At 32.5% G+C, this 18280-nt stretch overlaps 3 protein-coding genes across 4 annotated transcripts; 1 reads left to right on the forward strand and 2 right to left on the reverse strand.

The window, feature by feature from the left end:
- The first annotated feature begins 224 nt into the window (after window positions 1–224).
- LOC112091295 (zinc finger BED domain-containing protein RICESLEEPER 2-like) lies at window positions 225–1448 on the forward strand. The gene has a single exon (XM_024164521.1). It carries the CDS (start codon window positions 225–227, stop codon window positions 1446–1448), a length of 1224 nt encoding a protein of 407 aa, XP_024020289.1.
- A 3470-nt stretch (window positions 1449–4918) lies between these two features.
- LOC21402906 (cytochrome P450 CYP736A12) lies at window positions 4919–9901 on the reverse strand. 2 transcript variants are annotated; one of them, XM_024164501.1, is made up of 2 exons: window positions 9199–9901; window positions 4919–5861 (listed from the first exon to the last, which is right to left on the reverse strand). In XM_024164501.1, the coding sequence occupies exons 1-2, from the start codon at window positions 9871–9873 to the stop codon at window positions 5010–5012; spliced, it is 1527 nt and encodes a 508-aa protein (XP_024020269.1). In that variant the 5' UTR covers window positions 9874–9901; the 3' UTR covers window positions 4919–5009. The 2 variants fall into 2 exon arrangements, with proteins under 2 accessions (XP_024020269.1, XP_010094781.1); XM_010096479.2 differs by having other exon boundaries at window positions 4919–5855; window positions 9193–9901.
- Window positions 9902–12836: 2935 nt separating this feature from the next.
- Window positions 12837–17418, reverse strand: LOC21402907 (cytochrome P450 CYP736A12). Its single transcript, XM_010096480.2, has 2 exons — window positions 16568–17418; window positions 12837–13787 (listed from the first exon to the last, which is right to left on the reverse strand). Exons 1-2 carry the CDS (start codon window positions 17255–17257, stop codon window positions 12948–12950), a joined length of 1530 nt encoding a protein of 509 aa, XP_010094782.2. The 5' UTR covers window positions 17258–17418; the 3' UTR covers window positions 12837–12947.
- Window positions 17419–18280: the final 862 nt, after the last annotated feature.

Consider the following 18280-nt stretch of genomic DNA (forward strand, 5'->3'; position numbering starts at 1 on the left):
CTGAATTTAGTAAGGGCAGTCAAAGGATTTGCCTAACAACTGATTGTTGGACATCCGTGTAAAATATTAATTATTTGTGTCTAACTGCACACTACGTTGATAGTGAGTGGACTTTGCAAAAAAGGATTATAAACTTTTGTCAAATTTCAAGTCACAAGGGAGAGAGTGTTGGTAAAGTCATTGAGTCATGTTTGCATGCTTAGGGTATTGAGAGAGTCTTCACTATGACTATTGATAATGCCTCCTCAAATGATTCCATGATTACCTACTTGAGAAGGAAGATTAAGGGGTGGAAAGAGGTTGTTTTAGGTGGAGAATTTCTTCATGTTAGGTGTTGTGCCCATATAGTGAACCTGATTGTCAATGAAGGTTTAAAATACCTACATGATTCCATAGCTACCGTTCGTAACGCTGTGAGATATGTGAGGTCTTCTCCGGCTGGGTTGCTGAAATTCAAGTCATGTGTGGAGCGAGAGAAAATTGAATACAAAGGTCTCGTATGCTTAGATGTTCCTACTAGATGGAACTCCACCCATATGATGTTAGATGCAGCTATTAAGTTTCAAAAAGCTTTTGAAAGATATGAAGAGGAAGATGACAAGTTTGTGTCTTATTTTCAGGAAGATGAGGGGGGGAAGCGGAAGATTGGGCCGCCACTTGATGATGATTGGAAGAATGTTAAGGTGTTTGTGAAATTTCTGAAGACTTTTTATGATATAACTTTGAAGTTTAGTGCCACTTTGAATGTCACTTCAAATTATTACTTTCATGAGCTGTGTGAGATGCAAAACCAGTTATCTGAATTAAGCAAACAAGATGATTCAATGCTTTCATCCATGGCTGTGAGTATGAAAAAGAAGTATGACAAGTATTGGGGGAGTGTTGAGAATATAAATTGTCTTCTCTTTGTGGCTGTTGTACTTGATCCTAGGTACAAAATGGATTATTTGACATATTGTTTCTCTATAGTGTATGATTCTTCCACTTCTGAAACATTAGCAAAGAATGTGAAGGATACTATGTACCGGCTGCATGAGATTTATAGTGGGGACAGAGGTGAATCTGTGGCCAATGCAAGTAGTGGGGAGGCAGCAACAACAAGTACAACAGAGGCAAAAATGACTCCAGAAGGAAAAGGGTGTTTGTGGAGCTCCTTTGTTAGGAAAATGAAGGAGAAGAATGTGAATGAGTACAAAAATGATGTGGACAGATACTTGACAGACCCTATGGAGGATCCAACTCGGTCAAATTTTGATGTTTTAGAATGGTGGAAGAATAATGCAACTAATTACAAGGTTCTCTCACTAGTTGCAAGAGACATTCTTGCCATTCATGTTTCAACGGTAGCCTCAGAATCTGCTTTTAGTACCGGAGGCCGCATCCTCGATCCCTTTAGGAGTTCATTGAGCCCCAAGATGGTGGAGGCATTGATTTGTACACAAAATTAGCTGCGTAGTCGTGAGCACATCAACCTTATTGACTTGGAAGAATTTAATGAATATGAAGATATTAAGTCATGTAATCTTCTTACGTTTTACTTATTTTTTTTTAATTTTATTTCATCTCCTTGTTGTTGATTTTGTTGTTCTAAACTTGATTCTGATGATTTTTTTGTTATGTTTTCTTCTCAAGATTTGTCAAATTCTGTTGCAACACATGAGGGGCAAGTTGGGAATGAAGAAGCTATTATTCTGGATTAAACAGTTTGGAGTGGACTAACTTTTATTTCACGTCCTATTTTGTGACTATTTTTATATGGACTGTTTATCTTCATATGGATTATTTATTCTAAATTAAACTGTTTATTTTATATGGACTATTATGCATGTTAGAAGGGTACCAATCTAATTGAAATATTCTAGTTGTTTTTATATTAGTTATCTGCTTTCACCAACCCGAGTAACCCGAGTAACCCTACCCTACCCGCGGTCACCCGAAATGTTGCGGGTTTGTAGATTTAAAAGAGTGTCGCGGCTCAAAATTTTCTCAACCCGCACTGGTCGGGTAGGCTCAATTTTTCGGCTCAACCCTACCCTACCCGGCCAATTTACACCCCTAGCAGATAACCGCCCCGCTCTTCAAATACTCAAGGTTGGTTACCTCGCGCGCAGTGTTTAATGACATTTTCTGGCAATACTACCTATTTTTTCTTTTGGTAATTATCTGGCAATAGTACCTGAATCTCGAAGATTTGGTTATGTTCTTCTCACAACTCAAGTCTTTTTGTTACAATATTTTCTCTCATAAAAATTTAAATTTAACTTTTTTTCTATAATATTTTCTCTCACATAAAAAAATTTACTTGTTATTTGAGTTGTAAAGAGAACACCCTCAGTACTTTTTTTGGTAGATAAAGCGGAACAATCTTGCAGAGTACTAGGTTTTGTTCATTTTACCGATTTGACTTTTTAATTCTAAGTTTTTACAATTAAAACCTTTCAGAAAATGTCACATCTAATTTTTTTTATAATAGTTGAAAACTCTTAAAAAATGTCACATCTTAATTCGAATTGAAAATTTAAGGGCCCGTTTAGTTCGCTGATTCGAGTTTGTAATTCGAATTGAAATGTGATTTTATGTGAGAGCTTTTAATTATAGCAAAAAAATTAGATATGACTGTTTCTGAGAGTGTTTTACTGTATTAAAACTCAAATTTTAAACTCAAACATGAAAAATAAGACGGATAGAAGCACGTAAAACTATCACACGCGTCTGAGGAAAACTTTTACACACTCGCCACGTCTGCATGTGTTTGTACCTATTTGGTACTGCAACTTTTGCTCTGATGTTGTGCGGTGCAAGATAGTTCGATATAACAACAATATTTCAGCCAATAAAAGTGGAGTCAACTATTCTTTTACTTGGACTACTGGTAATTAAAAAAAAATAGGGTCACAGAGGAGAATAAGGGGATGTTTGGTTAGAGGATTCAAACCATGATTTGAATCATAGTTCATGGTTCACTATAGTATTTTCTCTTACAAAAAATACACGTAAATCAAAAATAATTCTAATCACATGATTCTAATCCATGAATCAAACGTCTCCTAAGTTTATTCATATATTTTAAGGAGAATGAAAGAAATTAAAAATAGGGTCACACAGGAGAAAGATTTTATTCATATATTTTAAGGAGAATGAGGGAAATAGTATATTTGATGTAATTAAATTACGGAAAGTATAGAACCCGTTTGGTAGTGTTCTTAAAATGTTTTTATTTTAAATACAAAAATAGAAATGAGAATTTTTAAAAATAGTGTTAGTGATAATTTTTAAAATTGTGTTTAGTTGTTTTTCTTTTAAATTTGTTTTAGCTATTAAAAAAAGTGAAATTGTGTTTATGTATACTTTTAGAACGTGTATTAAGTTATAACTTAGAAAATAAAAATATAAGAGGAAAATCAACTTTTAAGCATGCTTGTTTTTTTAACAAAATCTATTCTTTCTATATTTTGTTTTTATTTTCGCTTTCAAAGTATTTTCTAATCAAATACAATTTATAGACTGTTTTCATTTTACTATCTTAATAGAAGTGCAAAAACATTTTTAAAACCCGCTGGAATCAATTTCAAACCTACTAGACCAGATGTGGTGCCAGCCACAGGGAGATATTCCTCTTATGGCCGAATTTTATCCGTAGCATGAGAGAGAAAATTTGTTCTAAATTTAAATGAGAATGTATCTTGATTTTAAATGTGATTTAAAATTAAGATCAGCAGCAATTTTGTAAGCCTTATCTTTTGAAGATAAGATCATAGTTCTACTAAGACTTTGACTACATCTCTATAAATAAGTGATATGAGAAAAATAGATAACACAATCTTTTTTTTTTTTGACTTAATTTTGCATACTAATCGGCATGTAAAACTAGAGAGAAAAAGAGAATAAATTTCTTTCCGTTCGAGTTCTTCTTTACTCGTGTGTTGAGATTAGTACGAGCGAAATTAGCTAAGTGATCATTAATGTTTATTCTAAAAATTACCCACACACTAGTCTAGCAGGTTTCAAGGACCAGGCGAGAAAGGTTTTGTGGTTTCTAAGAATCTTAGAGTGAGAATTGTTATTGGTCAAATAATTCAAATTATGGACCTATTGCTTCAACCAAGTGAGATAAATAATTAGACTATTTTTCCCGGTCACATAAATTAAAGTAATATATAGTGTATTGCTCTAAAAGTTTAGAGAAAATTTTTGTTATATACAACTAGTACCAATTCGATTCTGCATTATTTTTGTCTAAGATCGTATTAGAAACCAACAGAAAAAGATCAATTTATTCTTAATCAAACTGAAAATGCCATACATTCATAAAATGCTTTAAAATAACATACTATTCCTAACATTTTTATGTGGTTTAGTAAAGCTTCAAACCGAATTGACCTCTAATTAGCTTTTATTGCGAGTACTAGTGCTAAAACACATTATTAATCACCCCAATATAATGAAATATATGTTGATTCTCCGAAGAGATTACATTAGCCAAAATTCAAGTGATAATTTACTTTGATAACTTAATTAGGAGATATTACTAACCCTCAAGGAGCCGCAAAATTCCAACAATATTAATGAACAATATTTTTTTTATTCTTAAAAATGCTATAACTTTTTCATTTTAATTCTGATTGAGATGATTTTTTTTATGCGTTGTCAACGAAAAGAAGAATAAAATCTCACTCATATACCCTATTAAAATTTTTCATCACCATTGAGTTTTTATTAAAATACTATCTTAATACAAATTTAAGTTTTGATTCACTCAAACACAAACTCAAAAAGATTCTTATCTTAAACCATAACTCAAATGTACATAACCAAACACAAACTTAAGTTACAACTTTAACTCAAATTATAACGCAAACTCAACTCAAAATCTTCACTTAAGAATGCCTAACTCAAAAATGCAAAAGAACAACCCCAACATTTTTGTGTTATTTAAAAATGTTTCAAACCGAGTACTCGACCCCTTAACTTTTAGAGCAAATAATAACACTAAAACACATTTCAAAATCTCATGTAGTCTCGGAACAACGGAGGCGATAGATTGGCTTTAGAAGCAAGTGGTTGGCTCTCACGACTGACAGACCAAACTTCTCAATCATGTCAATCTCTGCAGGATTCATACCACTTGGAACCTCCCAACTGAAGCAATGCACCAACTGAGCAACAACAAAGTGAATTGTAGTCAGCCCCAGTTGCATTCCCGGACAACCTCTACGGCCAGACCCGAATGGGAGAAGCCGAAAGTCACGGCCTCGAAAATCTATGTCGTCGCTCTCGCCGAATCTTTCGGGGTAAAATTCTTCCACATTTTCCGACCACACATTTGGATCTCTCCCTATTGCCCACACGTTTACTATAACTCGAGATTTGTTGGGAATGTGATATCCTTTTATGGTTATTTCCTTCAAAGACTCGCGTGGGAGCAGTAATGGAATAACCGGATGAAGCCTAAAGCTCTCCTTCACCACCATGTCCAAATAATCCAACTTCTCCACATCCTTTTCCTCTACTGTTCTCTCCATCCCAATGACACTTTCTAGCTCTCGTTGAGCGTTTTTCATGACTCTAGGATTCTTTATAAGTTCAGATAATGTCCACTCAACTGATGCAGAGGAAGTATCGAGTGCAGCCGTCAGCAGGTCTACTAAGATGGCTTTTATATTTGTTCGATCGATGATGAAAACATTCTCACGATCTTGGGGATTCATTGGTTGGTTCATCAAGGAAAGCAAAACGTCAATGAAATCGTCATGATGTCCTTGTTTATAGCGACCAACTTCCTCGTGCTCCGCAATTATCTCCTCCAACACTTTGTCCATTTCCTTATTAACTTTCTTCAACTGTCTTGTATACCCCTGAAGGCAGAGTAACAATAAATATAAAGGTCCGGTTCATTTTATGTTTAATTTTAGATTTTTACAGTTAAAATAATTTTCAGAAAATGTTATATCCGAATTTAAATTAAAAATTTGAATTTGTGAAAAAAACAAAACCAAAGAGAATCAGGGGCGCCTCAAAGGCAAAGCCGCTAAAACCATTGCCTTGCGGCCCCAAATTAGCCAAGGCCTCGTCTTGTTGACTCTTTTTTATTTTTTGTAATTTCTTGTTTAGAAAAAACAAAATTACTGTGTATATTTTTAGTGTATCCAAGTGAATTTAAGAGAAAAAACTTAAGAACATAAAATTTTATTGAATCCTAAAGAGGAGCTCTTAATTAGTTTCTAACTAGTAATAAAAAAGATCCAATTAAAAGTCAGTTTAGTAGATGAAACATAAAAATTATAATTATAATAATCATATAAGAAAATATGTATTAATAAAATAAATTAACTACGATCGTACCTAAAACCCACAATGTAACATAAATTATTAAATGGATTAGTGAAATCATCTACTAAATTCAAGATATACATTAGCAACTCTTAAATTCAAAAATTTAATCATAATTTCGGCAAAAGAATCCTGAATGAAGGTTTGAGTATTTTGATATTTTCTATAACGTAACTAAGGATAAAGAAACTAAGAGCCGTTTGGTAACTAAATTTAAAACATGGTGGTTTGAATTTCTATAGTTTAAAATGAAAAGTTTGAAAAATATGGTTTAAAATATAATCCGAAATGATGTTGGATATCAATTGAGCTATGGTTTGAAAAGAGAATAAAATCTCAAATTGTAGTTTTAGATTTGTAATTAAAAGATTATTATTTTTTTTTGTTTTTGGTTTTTTTAAGAGAATGAGTTTGAATAAGTTTCGAGTTTGAGTAAAAAAGATTATACATTTTGGTTCAAAATGTTGAAAACAGGGGAGATGATTTCGGATTTGGGGCTACTTTTCAGTTCAAGTTGTCCAAACAATATTGGTTCAAAATGGATCTAAAAATTAGTTGCAAAACACCATTTCAAAAACAATTTTTGGTTTAAAAGACATGAATAAGTTACCAAACGGCACCTAAATGATATAAAGCCTTTCTCTTCTTATGATATAACTTTGCACACAAACAAGGGTTTATTAATCGAAATAAGCATATCAATGTGTTACATTATGCTGCACATTCTTGAATTTACTTATGGACAAATCGGTTTGAAAGCTCCAGAATTGCTTGGGAAACGTGGTAAAAATTTGAAACAATGTTATAAGGTATCAATAACACCACAAAATATTGTTTCAAATGTAAGGCATGAATCCTAAAAAAAAAAAAGAAAACCTTTCTATTCATTGTAATGTTTGATAGTACCAAGAGTGTCCAAAATAATTTTCAAAAGTCTCTGTAAAATGCTCTCAATAATTAGTCAGCAAAAGAATAACTTAGGATTTGTTCAGTTATATTTTTAAATTATAGTAATTTGAGTGTATATTTTGAGTTAAATTTGAATTATAATTTGAGTTGAAGTTGTAACTTGAGTTTGTGTTTGGATGTGCACATTTGAATTATGATTTGAATTGAGAATCTATTTGAATTTATATTTGAGTGGGTCAAAACTTGAAGTTGTATTTAGATAGGGCCCGTTTAGTTCGTTAATTTGAGTTTTTAATTCTAGTTGAGATGTACCAGGTGTACACTTTATGCTGTGTGTATAGCCCCTGTGTCTCTGAGTTGAGCAGGTATGGACGGCATAGAAAGAAGATGATATGCACTAGTGGGACCTCTGTTGAAGAGAAGGTTCAAACCTTGTATCGCTGGAGAAGTCTTGAGACTTCTTTTCTCCACCACATGAGCGGATCAAATGTCTCCAGAAGATGCCACAGAGTCGATCATTCAATACAAATTCTAAACTCGAATCGGTGAAATGAACGAGACCATAGTATTTTAATAAAAACTCAACGGTGATGAAAAATTTTAATAGGATATATGGTGGAGTTTTATTCGTCTCTTCATTATGAACACATAGAAAAAAAATCATCTCAATCGGAATTCAAACGAAAAAGTTATGATATTTTTAAAAATATAAAAAAATATTGTTCATTAAATTGAATTTGAGTTTAAGAACTTAAGTTGAAAAAAAAAATTAAACTCTAAACTCAAATTTAAACTCAAATTTTACAAACAATATGAATTTAAATAAAATTATAACTTGAATTTAAATTTTTTTAAAATTTTACTCTAAAAGAAAGAAGCTCTTAAACGCATTAAATTCTCACCGGAACTCAAAAAGTTGGTATAAAGCCTCATACACGCCTTCAATTCCTTCACCCACTTGATCCCACTTTCTTGTCCAACTTTTTTTTTTTTTTTTTGTAAGATAATATAAAATAACACTACCTAGCCTACTGCAATATTGTCACACACACACACACAAAATTTTACATTTGTCCACATATTATAACTAGAAAATATTTCTCGTATTTTTAAACTATTCAAAAATTATCCAGCTCTAAGTTTTTCAATAGCAGGAAAATATACCATTTAATTGGTCAAATTGTTGACAATGATATAAAATACCCTTACAATCAATTTTTAAATATGATCTTAGAAATTAATAATTAGGAAATTAAATTTAGAGAAAAAGTAAAAAATTTTAATAAAAAATATACTTTATTTAAAAATAAAAACTTAACCGGTCAAATCAATACAACTCCACATAGAATCTTACGCCGGACTAGTTCCACTCCACATTAATGATGTGTTTGGTTAGTGGATTCGTGTCATGATTTGTGAATCACAGTTCGTGATTCTTTACAGTATTTTTTTCATAAAAAAATACACGTAAATTAAAAATAGTTCTGAAACTAATGTTGTTGTACGCTCATCCGAACCCGAACAAAGTTTGTTCACTTTATCTTAATTTTATTTAAATTTAAAATTTGTTTTAAAAATTTTAAATAATTAAGGGCTAAAACAATACTTAAATAGTAAGTACTGAGGGAGTTTTTGGTATTTCTAAAATTTGGACCACTCAAAAGGTTATTTTTAACATTTTTTATAAATTTAGGGGTTAAATTTGGGTAGTTTAAAAACAAAAGGATTACACTCCATTAAAAAAAAAAGCTCAATATTCTAAATTTCAGGGCCTAAACAAAAGGCGTGAGCACACCAGCATAATTTTTTATTCGTCCATAATTCTAAATCATGATTTATGATATTTTATAGTATTTTCTCTCATAAAAAATACACGTAAAATGAGAATAATTCTGAATACATAAACTAAACGTGCGTTTAATATTTAAGTTAAGAAAAATTTTGAAAACAAACCTGAAGATCAAGTGGTGCTAGGTAAGGTACATAATCAGCCAAGTTGAAAGCTCCAGTCAAGCGCATAATCTCTTCAACTAGCCGTTTCAGATCATATCTTTCGTCCCCAACATTCCTCCCCAACACAATCCTACACGATATGTCCGCAACAAGCCTCCCCACTTTGCTACTAACATCAACCACCTCACCCGCCGCCGCCGCCGCCCTAAGCGATGCCACAAGCGACGCAACCTCTGCCGCCCTCAACGCCGCGAACGACGCGGTCTTCGACGAGGTCAGAAGCTGAAGAGTGCAAAACTTCCGGACGTTGCGCCAGTACGGACCGTACTCGTTGAACGCCATTCCCTTGGAACCGTAAGACAAGTAAGCGGATGCTTGGACTTTAGGTCGGCTGGCGAAAATGGCGTCGTGTGTTTGGAGAATGAGCTCGGCGGCTTGCGGCGAGGAGACGACGACCGTCGGGACGCGGCCGAGGCGCATGGACATGATCGGTCCGTACTTCTTGGCTAGGGCTTGGAGGCCTCGGTGGGGTAGTGGTGTGAGCATGTGGAGATTTCCGATGATTGGTAGGGGCCGGGGACCGGGTGGGAGTTTTCGGCCATTTCGGTTGTGGATTTGGACAAGAAAGGAGATGATGGATCCAAGGATGACTAGGAGAATGGCGAAGGTTGTAGGAGACATTATTGAGTACTTGGCAGGAAAAACATTTCTAAAATGGGTATATATAGAACTGCTTAGATATATGGTTGGAAATTCAGAAATATTTATCACGGGGGATACTGGTTGGTTCCCACTTGAAGTTGTTATAAAACAGAAAAAAAAAAATGTTTTCTTCATGATTTTTTACTTTTCCCAATTTTGATTAATCTTTTTAATTACTTTTTTTTTTCAGGAAGGGAGTCTTCTCTTAAATTTCAGGAAAAATTACGGTCTTATTCGCTTCGCAGATTTAAGTTTTTAATTTGAATTGATGTGTGATATTTTTTGAGAACTTTTAACTGTAACATAAAAAGTTAGATGTGATATTTTTTAAAAAATTTTAATTATAAAAACTTAAAATTAAAAACTCAAATTGGTAAAATAAACGAGACATATATAAGAAGGGTCTTTTTAGTTTTATGCCTTGCAGTCTGTGGAACAAATAATTACACACGCTGTATGTTAGATTATATCATATTTACACTTTCAAATTAAATTCTACTTGAACCTTTGTTGGGTCAATGATCAGGAGTTGTTTGGTTGGTGGATTCGTACCCCAATTTGAATCATGGTTCGTGGTTCGCTACAGCATTTTCTCTTACAAAAAATACACGTAAATAAAAAATAATTCTAATCTCATAATTTTAATTCATGAACTAAACGTCTCATAAAGATGTATATAAATGGGTATATAAATGCTTAGATGTATGGTTGAAAATTCAGAAATATTTATCACGGGGGGTACTGGTTGGTTCCCACTTGAAGTTGTTATAAAACAGAAAAAAAAAACAAAAAAACGTTTTCTTCATGATTTTTTACTTTTCCCAATTTTGGCACCACTTGAAGCTCCCAAGACACCCTAAGCTCCTAACTCGGTTTATTAAAATAACAATAAAAATTTAAAATTTATCAAATGATGTTGATTGCATTTTAATTTTGACCACCTTATACTACAATGACATAAACAAAAATTAGTGAATTGTGAGGTGAAATAACACACGAGATATAGACCACTCATAAAAAACTCTAACAACGATTTTTTTTTAACCAACGCAACGTATTTAACAATCCGTCGTCAATTAAACATATTAGACATCCCTTAGTGAGCATTTTAAAATAACATGATACATTATGTATTTAACAGCGGTTTGAACCGTCATTAAATGTTTTAGTTTTTCAGAAATTAAAAGGGTGGGTGTTTTCCCACCCGCTGTTCTATTTCTCAATTTTTTGACACTGATATTTCGATTGAGGTTCTTAGTTTTCTTGTAATTTTTGTATTTTTCTTCTATTTTGACCGTTCGATTCATAGTTTGTTTGGTTGGTTTTTCTTTACCCTAAGAATTTCTTGTATTTCTTCTAGTAATAAAGTTCCAACGGGAGCTTAGTGTAGGGTAAGTTTTTAATTAACGTGAGATAATTTAATTGGAATGAATTAAAATCCTATATGCTTTTTCATCTTTTTTTTTTCCTTCAATTTATCTAAAACAAAAGGATAGAAAATATTAAAGAGATAGAAGTTCTTTTTTCTCACTGAAATAAGAAGCTTAAAGTTTCAGAAGTTTTGTTTAGTATACCCGATATTTAGGCCTTATACTAGTTGAAGAACACATATTATGCACGTGAGGAGTAATCGTGTATTAAATTTTAATTACAGTGTTATTATTAAAAACATATAACATATGAATATAAAATTTCAAAAAGAAACCAAAATTTTAAAAAATAATAGTTTTATGGCAAGTAGCAAAAAAGATAAAAGATGACTAAAATGAAGAAATAAATTAAAAATGAGTAAAAAAAAGAACCAAAATGAAGAGATAAATAAGAAAATTAAAAAAAATGAGTAAAAAAACTAAAATGAAGAAATAAATAAGTTTTAAGATAAAATGAACTAAAACGAAAGAAAAATAAAATTTGAAGACAAAAAAAAAGTCTCAAAAAAAAATACTAAAATGAAGGAATAAATAAGTTTTAAGATACCATCGGAAAAAAATATCTAAGAAAATATAAAATTGTGGGGAAAAAAGTGCAAGGAAAAAGAGGAAAAGAAAATTGGAACAAAACCAAGGAGAGCGACAAAGAAAAAGTGCAAACGCGTGTACTGTTCACATGTTTTTGACCAAAACGTCATCGTTAAATAAAAGCCAAAAAAAAAAAGTTAAGAAAAGGGCAAGAATGAAAAGTATAAAATTCAGTGGAAGAAAAGTAAAAAAAAAAAAAAAGGAGATGGAAAGATAAAAAATTAATTGGGGTAAATGAAAGACCAAAAAAAAAAAAAGCTAAAAAGAAAAGGTAAGAACGATAAGTATAAAATTTTAGAGAAAAAATTAAAGAATAAAAAAAGAGATGAAAAAATAAAACCCCCATCAACCAAAACCCACGTTTCAACAAACCGGTGCGTTTTGGTTGATGGGGTTTTATTTTTACATCTCTTTTCTTATTCTTTAATTTTTTCTCTAAAATTGCGTTTTGGTTGAAGGAGAACAGTAGTTTTTAAGACTTGTACATATGTATAGATAAATAGAAAATGGTAGTAAAGTTGAAATATCAACTACTTTTTCGTTTTCACCTACTTTAAGCGACATAACGAGTGCTTATTCACTTTCTTTAATCAGATTACAAACTCAAAAAAAAAAAAAAAAGAAACAAATATTCTCTTTTTATCCTCCACACTCCTACTTTTCACTCATAAATTAGGATTCATTTGGTATGATGATTCAAATCATGGTGATTCTAATTATAATTATAGAATCAGAATCATGATTCATGATTTTAGGTTCAAATCATGATTCTGAAATCATGATTCATAATCAAAGGTTTGAATCACCTTAAATTAACAGGGGGGTGGTTTTAGAATCATAATTTGAGCTAGTTTAAGTAGACGTTTAGTTCATGGATTCAGAATCATTCTCATTTTACGTGTGTTTTTTTTTAGAGAAAAACACTGTAAAAAACTATGAATTATTATTCAGAATCGGAGACAAATACATGAAACAAACATTTCTAAACATCACATCAGATTCTTTTACATTTTCACCCTCAAATTAGTGTATATCTTACATAGTTTTGGCTAGGAGACGGTAGGTTGGCTTTGCAAGCAACTGATTTGCTCTCCCCATTGATAGACCAAACTTCTCACTCATGTCAACGTCCTTAGTTTCTACACCATTAGGAAGCTCCCAACTAAAGCAATGCACCAATTGAGCAAGAACGAGCCGAATATTAACAAGACCCAAATGCACCCCAGGGCACCCTCTACGGCCAGACCCGAATGGGAGAAGTCGAAAATCATGGCCTCGTAGATCTATATTTTTATCGACGAACCTTTCGGGGAGAAATTCTTCAACATTCTCCGACCACACATTTGGATCTCTTCCAATCGTCCAAGCATTCACTATGATTCTCGATTTCTTGGGAATGAAGTATCCTTCAATGGTAATGTCCTCCATGGACTCGCGTGGAACCAGCAAAGGCGCAACCGGATGCAGCCTAAAGCTCTCTTTCACCACCATGTCTAAGTAATCCAGCTTCTCCAAATCTTGTTCTTCCACCATTTTGTCCATCCCAACGACTCTTTCTAGCTCCCGTTGAAGATTGTTCATCACGCGAGGGTGCTTTAAGAGTTCGGAGAATGTCCATTCGATCAATGCCGCCGAGGTATCAAATGAAGCCGCCACCATGTCGAGCAAAATGGCTTTGATGTTTGTTCGGTCGATTATGTAGAGATGCTCAAGATCTTGGGGATTCATCGGTTGGTTCACTAATGAAAGCAAAACGTCGACAAAATCCTTTTGCCGATGCCCTTTCTCACTTGTGCCTCGTTCATGCTCCGTAATTATCTCCTCTAACACCCTGTCAATGGCCTCGCTATTTTTCTTCATACGCCTTGTATACCCCTAAACAAAAGAGTCGAAAATCATTGGTCACAAAAGAATAGAATTATGTGAGAGCAATATCGATTACTTCAACAACCAATAAGTGCAAAAAGCCTACGTTACAATGCCTATAATATGGATATATGCAAGTTACACAGAAATCTCTGTGCCGCCTTTTTTTTTTTTCCCATACATCAAAGGACATGATATTCCCCTAAAACATCACTAAACAAGCATCATCTAATCTCAAAGCTATAGTAGTGATTGGAATTGGGAATCAATTAATCACTTGTAGGGGTAAATAATTATTAATTTAGAATCCTAATAGGATTATTTAATTCAAATCCTAATAGGATAAATTTATTAGATAATTACTAGGATTAAGGGGATATCCTAATATGATAAATTTATTAGATAATTACTAGGATCGAGAGTATTTAATTAAGGGGATATGTTTAACAAGTGTATCCAATGTAGGTGCCAAGGTGGCAGAGAGAATTTTTCTAAGTCCTGGTCATACCCAAAATTTCTCCTAGTACATCTATAATTGGACAAATAGGTGCTTTGTGCTTTTTTAGATGACGTTTGGTTTATAGGTTTAAAATCATGATTCATAATTTTGATTTTTAAAATTTAAATTTTTTGTGAGAAAAAAACATTATAGCAGAACTAAAAATAATGATCTTAAACCAAGTAAAACCTTTGAAACAAACGTCACCTTAGTATTTGGGAATTCCAAAACTAATTGGAAGGAGCTTTCAACTGGTGACTGAGAATTCTACAATGTGTGCCCACACAGACCAATCCTTAGAAAGAGTGAATGACAATTAAGAAGATCTTTTGGCTTATACCTCAAGATTAATTTGAAAACGCTTTGATCTTCAGAATTAATTGTCCAAATAAATATGTTGATCCTACTCTAATTAATGTATATTAGTAACTTGAGTTGCAAGATTCTGAAGTTTCATAAAAAAAAAAAAGAAAAAAGAAAATTAAGCACATTATGTTGCGTTTAGGCAGTTTTTCCAATATTCAATTTTGGATTAATTACAAAACTTCTTCTAAAATTATAATCTTTGTAACACTTTGCTCTTCAATCTTTAAAACGTAACATCTCTTTAAAACGTAACATCCATTCTCCCTAAACTATATAATGTTAACAAAAAAAAACCCCTCTGTAAAATTTTTGACGAAAATTGACGTTTAATTATTTATTTTAGGGGTATTCTGACAACTTTATGGTTTGAAATTTAATTGAATTTAAAATAAATTTAAATTTAGACTTTTTATTATGAAACATCCATCATTAATTGTGTCATTAAAAGCCAAGAAGATTTTTTTTCTTAAATTATATTGTATGTAAATTAAACTAAAAAAGTTAGGGTGCATGCTTAAAATAGTAATTATACTCTAAATTATTTAACAATGATTGTTCTTTATGTCACACGTGTTAGAAACTATTAAATTTCTTAACGAATGAGACGTTTTTGTTATAATTTCATTGTTCAGAAAGAACATATATTACGTTTTAAGGATTAAAGAGTAAAATGTTACATGAGATATAATTTAAAAAGAATTGTAATTAATCCTTCAATTTTTTAAACTCAGGGTAAAGTGTCACGTTTTGTTTTTTTGTTTTTGTTTTTTTTTTTTTTGAATTTGGTGGCGCTCTTATCTTTTCTTCAATTGTTTTTTTGTTTTGGGTTCCCAAACTCTTCAAACTATGACAATTGGGTTCCAGTTTAGTTCATGAGTTTAAATTAAATTTGATTTTTAAAATTTAATTTTTTGAAAGAAAATATTGTAATAGAATCAAAATTATGAGTTTATATTTATAAAATGAACAACCTCTCAATTTTCAAAATCACTGATTCTTGACGTTCACCGGTCTTTATCTTTATGAATGCCAGGAATAGGCTCCGATATGACTGGATTTTTAGATTAGGAACCCAAGGCCGTGTTTAGAATTGATCCCATTTTTATTTTTCATGTTTTTTGAGAAAAAAATGAAAACGTTTCTAAAACAGCGTTTGGCGCAATAGAAACAAAAAACGAAAATGAAAATGATTTTTTAGTTTAGTGTAAAATAATAGAGAAATAAAAAATAAATTTTAGTTATTTTTCATTTTTTATTTTCGTTTTCTCCTCTCTCGAGCAGAGAGAGAGAGAAAAAGAGACATTAATGGGTTTTTTACACTGAAAATAATCTCTTGATAAAACTACCATATAAATTTTTAAAAATAATTTATGTCTAAGATTGAAAACGTATTTATTTTTATTTTCATATAAAAAATAAAATTATTTTAGAATAAGTTTCAAACGCGCCTCAAGTATTGCATGTTACATGTGGTGCAACTGTGTTCATTTTCAATCATTAGAAACTTAAGAGAAAGGGCAGGTAGAGAGAATAGTTGAGGACAAATCGGTTCTATTCATGAGAGTCACTGTTCGCCTCAAATCAATTGAAAATATTTCCTTTAATTGTTCTGTAAAACCTTTTGGGTTGCGTTGGGTTGATAGTTAATTAATTGAAAAAAAAAAAAACCATAAAAACATAAGCAAGCTACTATGTTCTAGAGGACGAACATTGAAGACCAGAGCTGGTAAAACATACAAATGTTGAAAAATCTGTAGGATCCATTGCAGTAGAGGGTGGAGAGTTGGTTGGTTTTAGGATCCATCGTTTTATTTTTATTTTTTTATTTTTTGAAATACGTAAAAATCGTTTTTAAAAAACGGTACTAAACGCGTATAGAAGAGCACACAGAAACCGTGAACAGTAAATAATGGCGAAAACTCACCTGAAGATCAAGTGGCGCAAGATAAGGCACATAATCAGACAGATTGAAAGCTCCCGACAAGAACATAGCCTCATGAACAAGCTCCTTTAAGTGATTCCTGTCCTCCAAACTTATCCCCAATATCATCCTACATGACATGTCCGCAATAAGCTCACCAATCTTCCTACTAATGTCCACCACCTCACGCGCCGCCGCCGACGCCCTAAGCGACTCGACCACCGACGCAACATCCTCCCTCCGCAACGCCGCGAACGACTCGATCTTCAACGCGCTCAGGAGCTGCAGAGTGCACAGCTTCCTCACGTTACGCCAGTAGGGGCCGTACTCGGTGAAGGCCATGCCCTTGGTGCCGTAAGACATGTACTCGGAGGATTGGACTCTGGGACGGCTGGCGAAAGTGGTGTCGAAAGTTTTGAGGAAGAGCTCCGCGGCTTCGGGTGAGGAAACGACGACGGCCGGGACTTGGCCGAGCCGTAGGGACATGATTGGCCCGTACTTTTTGGATAGGCTTTGGAGGCCGCGGTGTGGGAGGGTGGTTAGTTGGTGGAGGTTTCCGATGACTGGGAGGGGCGTGGGGCCCGGTGGAAGCTTGCGGCGGCCATTGTTTCTGCGGATTTTGGCGGCGGCGCGTGAGAAAATAATGGATAATAGGGGAGCGAGAATTACCAGGAGAATGGATAACATGTTCATCTAGAGACGTGTAAATGATAGACAAGTTGTTGGGGGCAGAGATATAGGGCCCGTTCTGAATTATTAACTCAAATTCCGTCCAATCTGAATAGTCCATCTAGAAACAATGAGAGCTTTTTTTCCAATCTGAATAGTCCATCTAGAAACAATGAGAGCTTTTTTTCTAGATGGACAATGAGAAGAGACAAGTTGTTGGGCCGTTCTGAATTTTAAATTCAAATTGGTGCCGTCCAAAATAGTCCATCTAGGAACAATGAGAGCTTTTTTTCCAATCTGAATAGTCCATCAGCAAACTTTACACGTTTTTTATTCACATATTTAAATTTAAAATTTAAATTCACATTTAATTTTTTTTATTATAATAAAAAAGTTTCAAATAAAATTATATCTCAATTTAAATTAAACTTAAATCAGTAAACGAAACGACCCTTATTTTACTACTCATTTTTCTCCGCATGATTGGGCGCAATTGGCTTTCATACGGAACTTTTTTCAACTAAATTTTTTTAAACAACATAAAAAGAAAACCAATTCTCTCTTAGACCATCTTCAATATAAATATTAATGTCAATTGTATATTTAACGTAAAAAAGTATTATATAAAATGTTATTTTCATTTTTACAATAATGTATAATGTTATTTTCATTCTCTCTTATAATCATTTAGCTTTAAAAGTTATAAAAATAAATTTTTATTTTTAAAATAATTAAAAAATACAAAAGTTACAATAATTACATGAAAAAATAAACATTTTAATCAAAAGCAATCAAATGCCAAATTTTCATTATGTTATACTTTATAGCTTTGTAGAAAATTTACCACAAAATATAACACATAAAAAATTTGACATGATAAATAATATTATATTAAAAAGTGTTTTTTACACTCAAATATTAAATTTGTAATTAGTACATTAATTATAATATTACATGATAGTCTTATTTATATAAAAAAGAGATGGGGAGGTACACAGGTATGCCCAATATCAATAAGTGAGTAAAAGATATTTCAGCTATATGTAT

The sequence above is a fragment of the Morus notabilis genome, unplaced genomic scaffold (genome assembly GCF_000414095.1).
Source record: "Morus notabilis unplaced genomic scaffold, ASM41409v2 Scaffold2035, whole genome shotgun sequence".
In the NCBI taxonomy this organism is placed as follows: Eukaryota; Viridiplantae; Streptophyta; class Magnoliopsida; order Rosales; family Moraceae; genus Morus; species Morus notabilis.

Coding starts and splice junctions, on each gene's coding strand:
- LOC112091295 (XM_024164521.1), top strand. CDS start 225: ATGACTATTGATAATGCCTCCTCAAATGATTCCATGATTACCTACTTG.
- LOC21402906 (XM_024164501.1), bottom strand. CDS start 9,873: ATGTCTCCTACAACCTTCGCCATTCTCCTAGTCATCCTTGGATCCATC. Junction 5,862..9,198: donor CTTACCTAGCACCACTTGAT/CTTCAGGTTTGT, acceptor TTGTTACTCTGC/CTTCAGGGGTATACAAGACA.
- LOC21402907 (XM_010096480.2), bottom strand. CDS start 17,257: ATGAACATGTTATCCATTCTCCTGGTAATTCTCGCTCCCCTATTATCC. Junction 13,788..16,567: donor TTGCGCCACTTGATCTTCAG/GTGAGTTTTCGC, acceptor TCTTTTGTTTAG/GGGTATACAAGGCGTATGAA.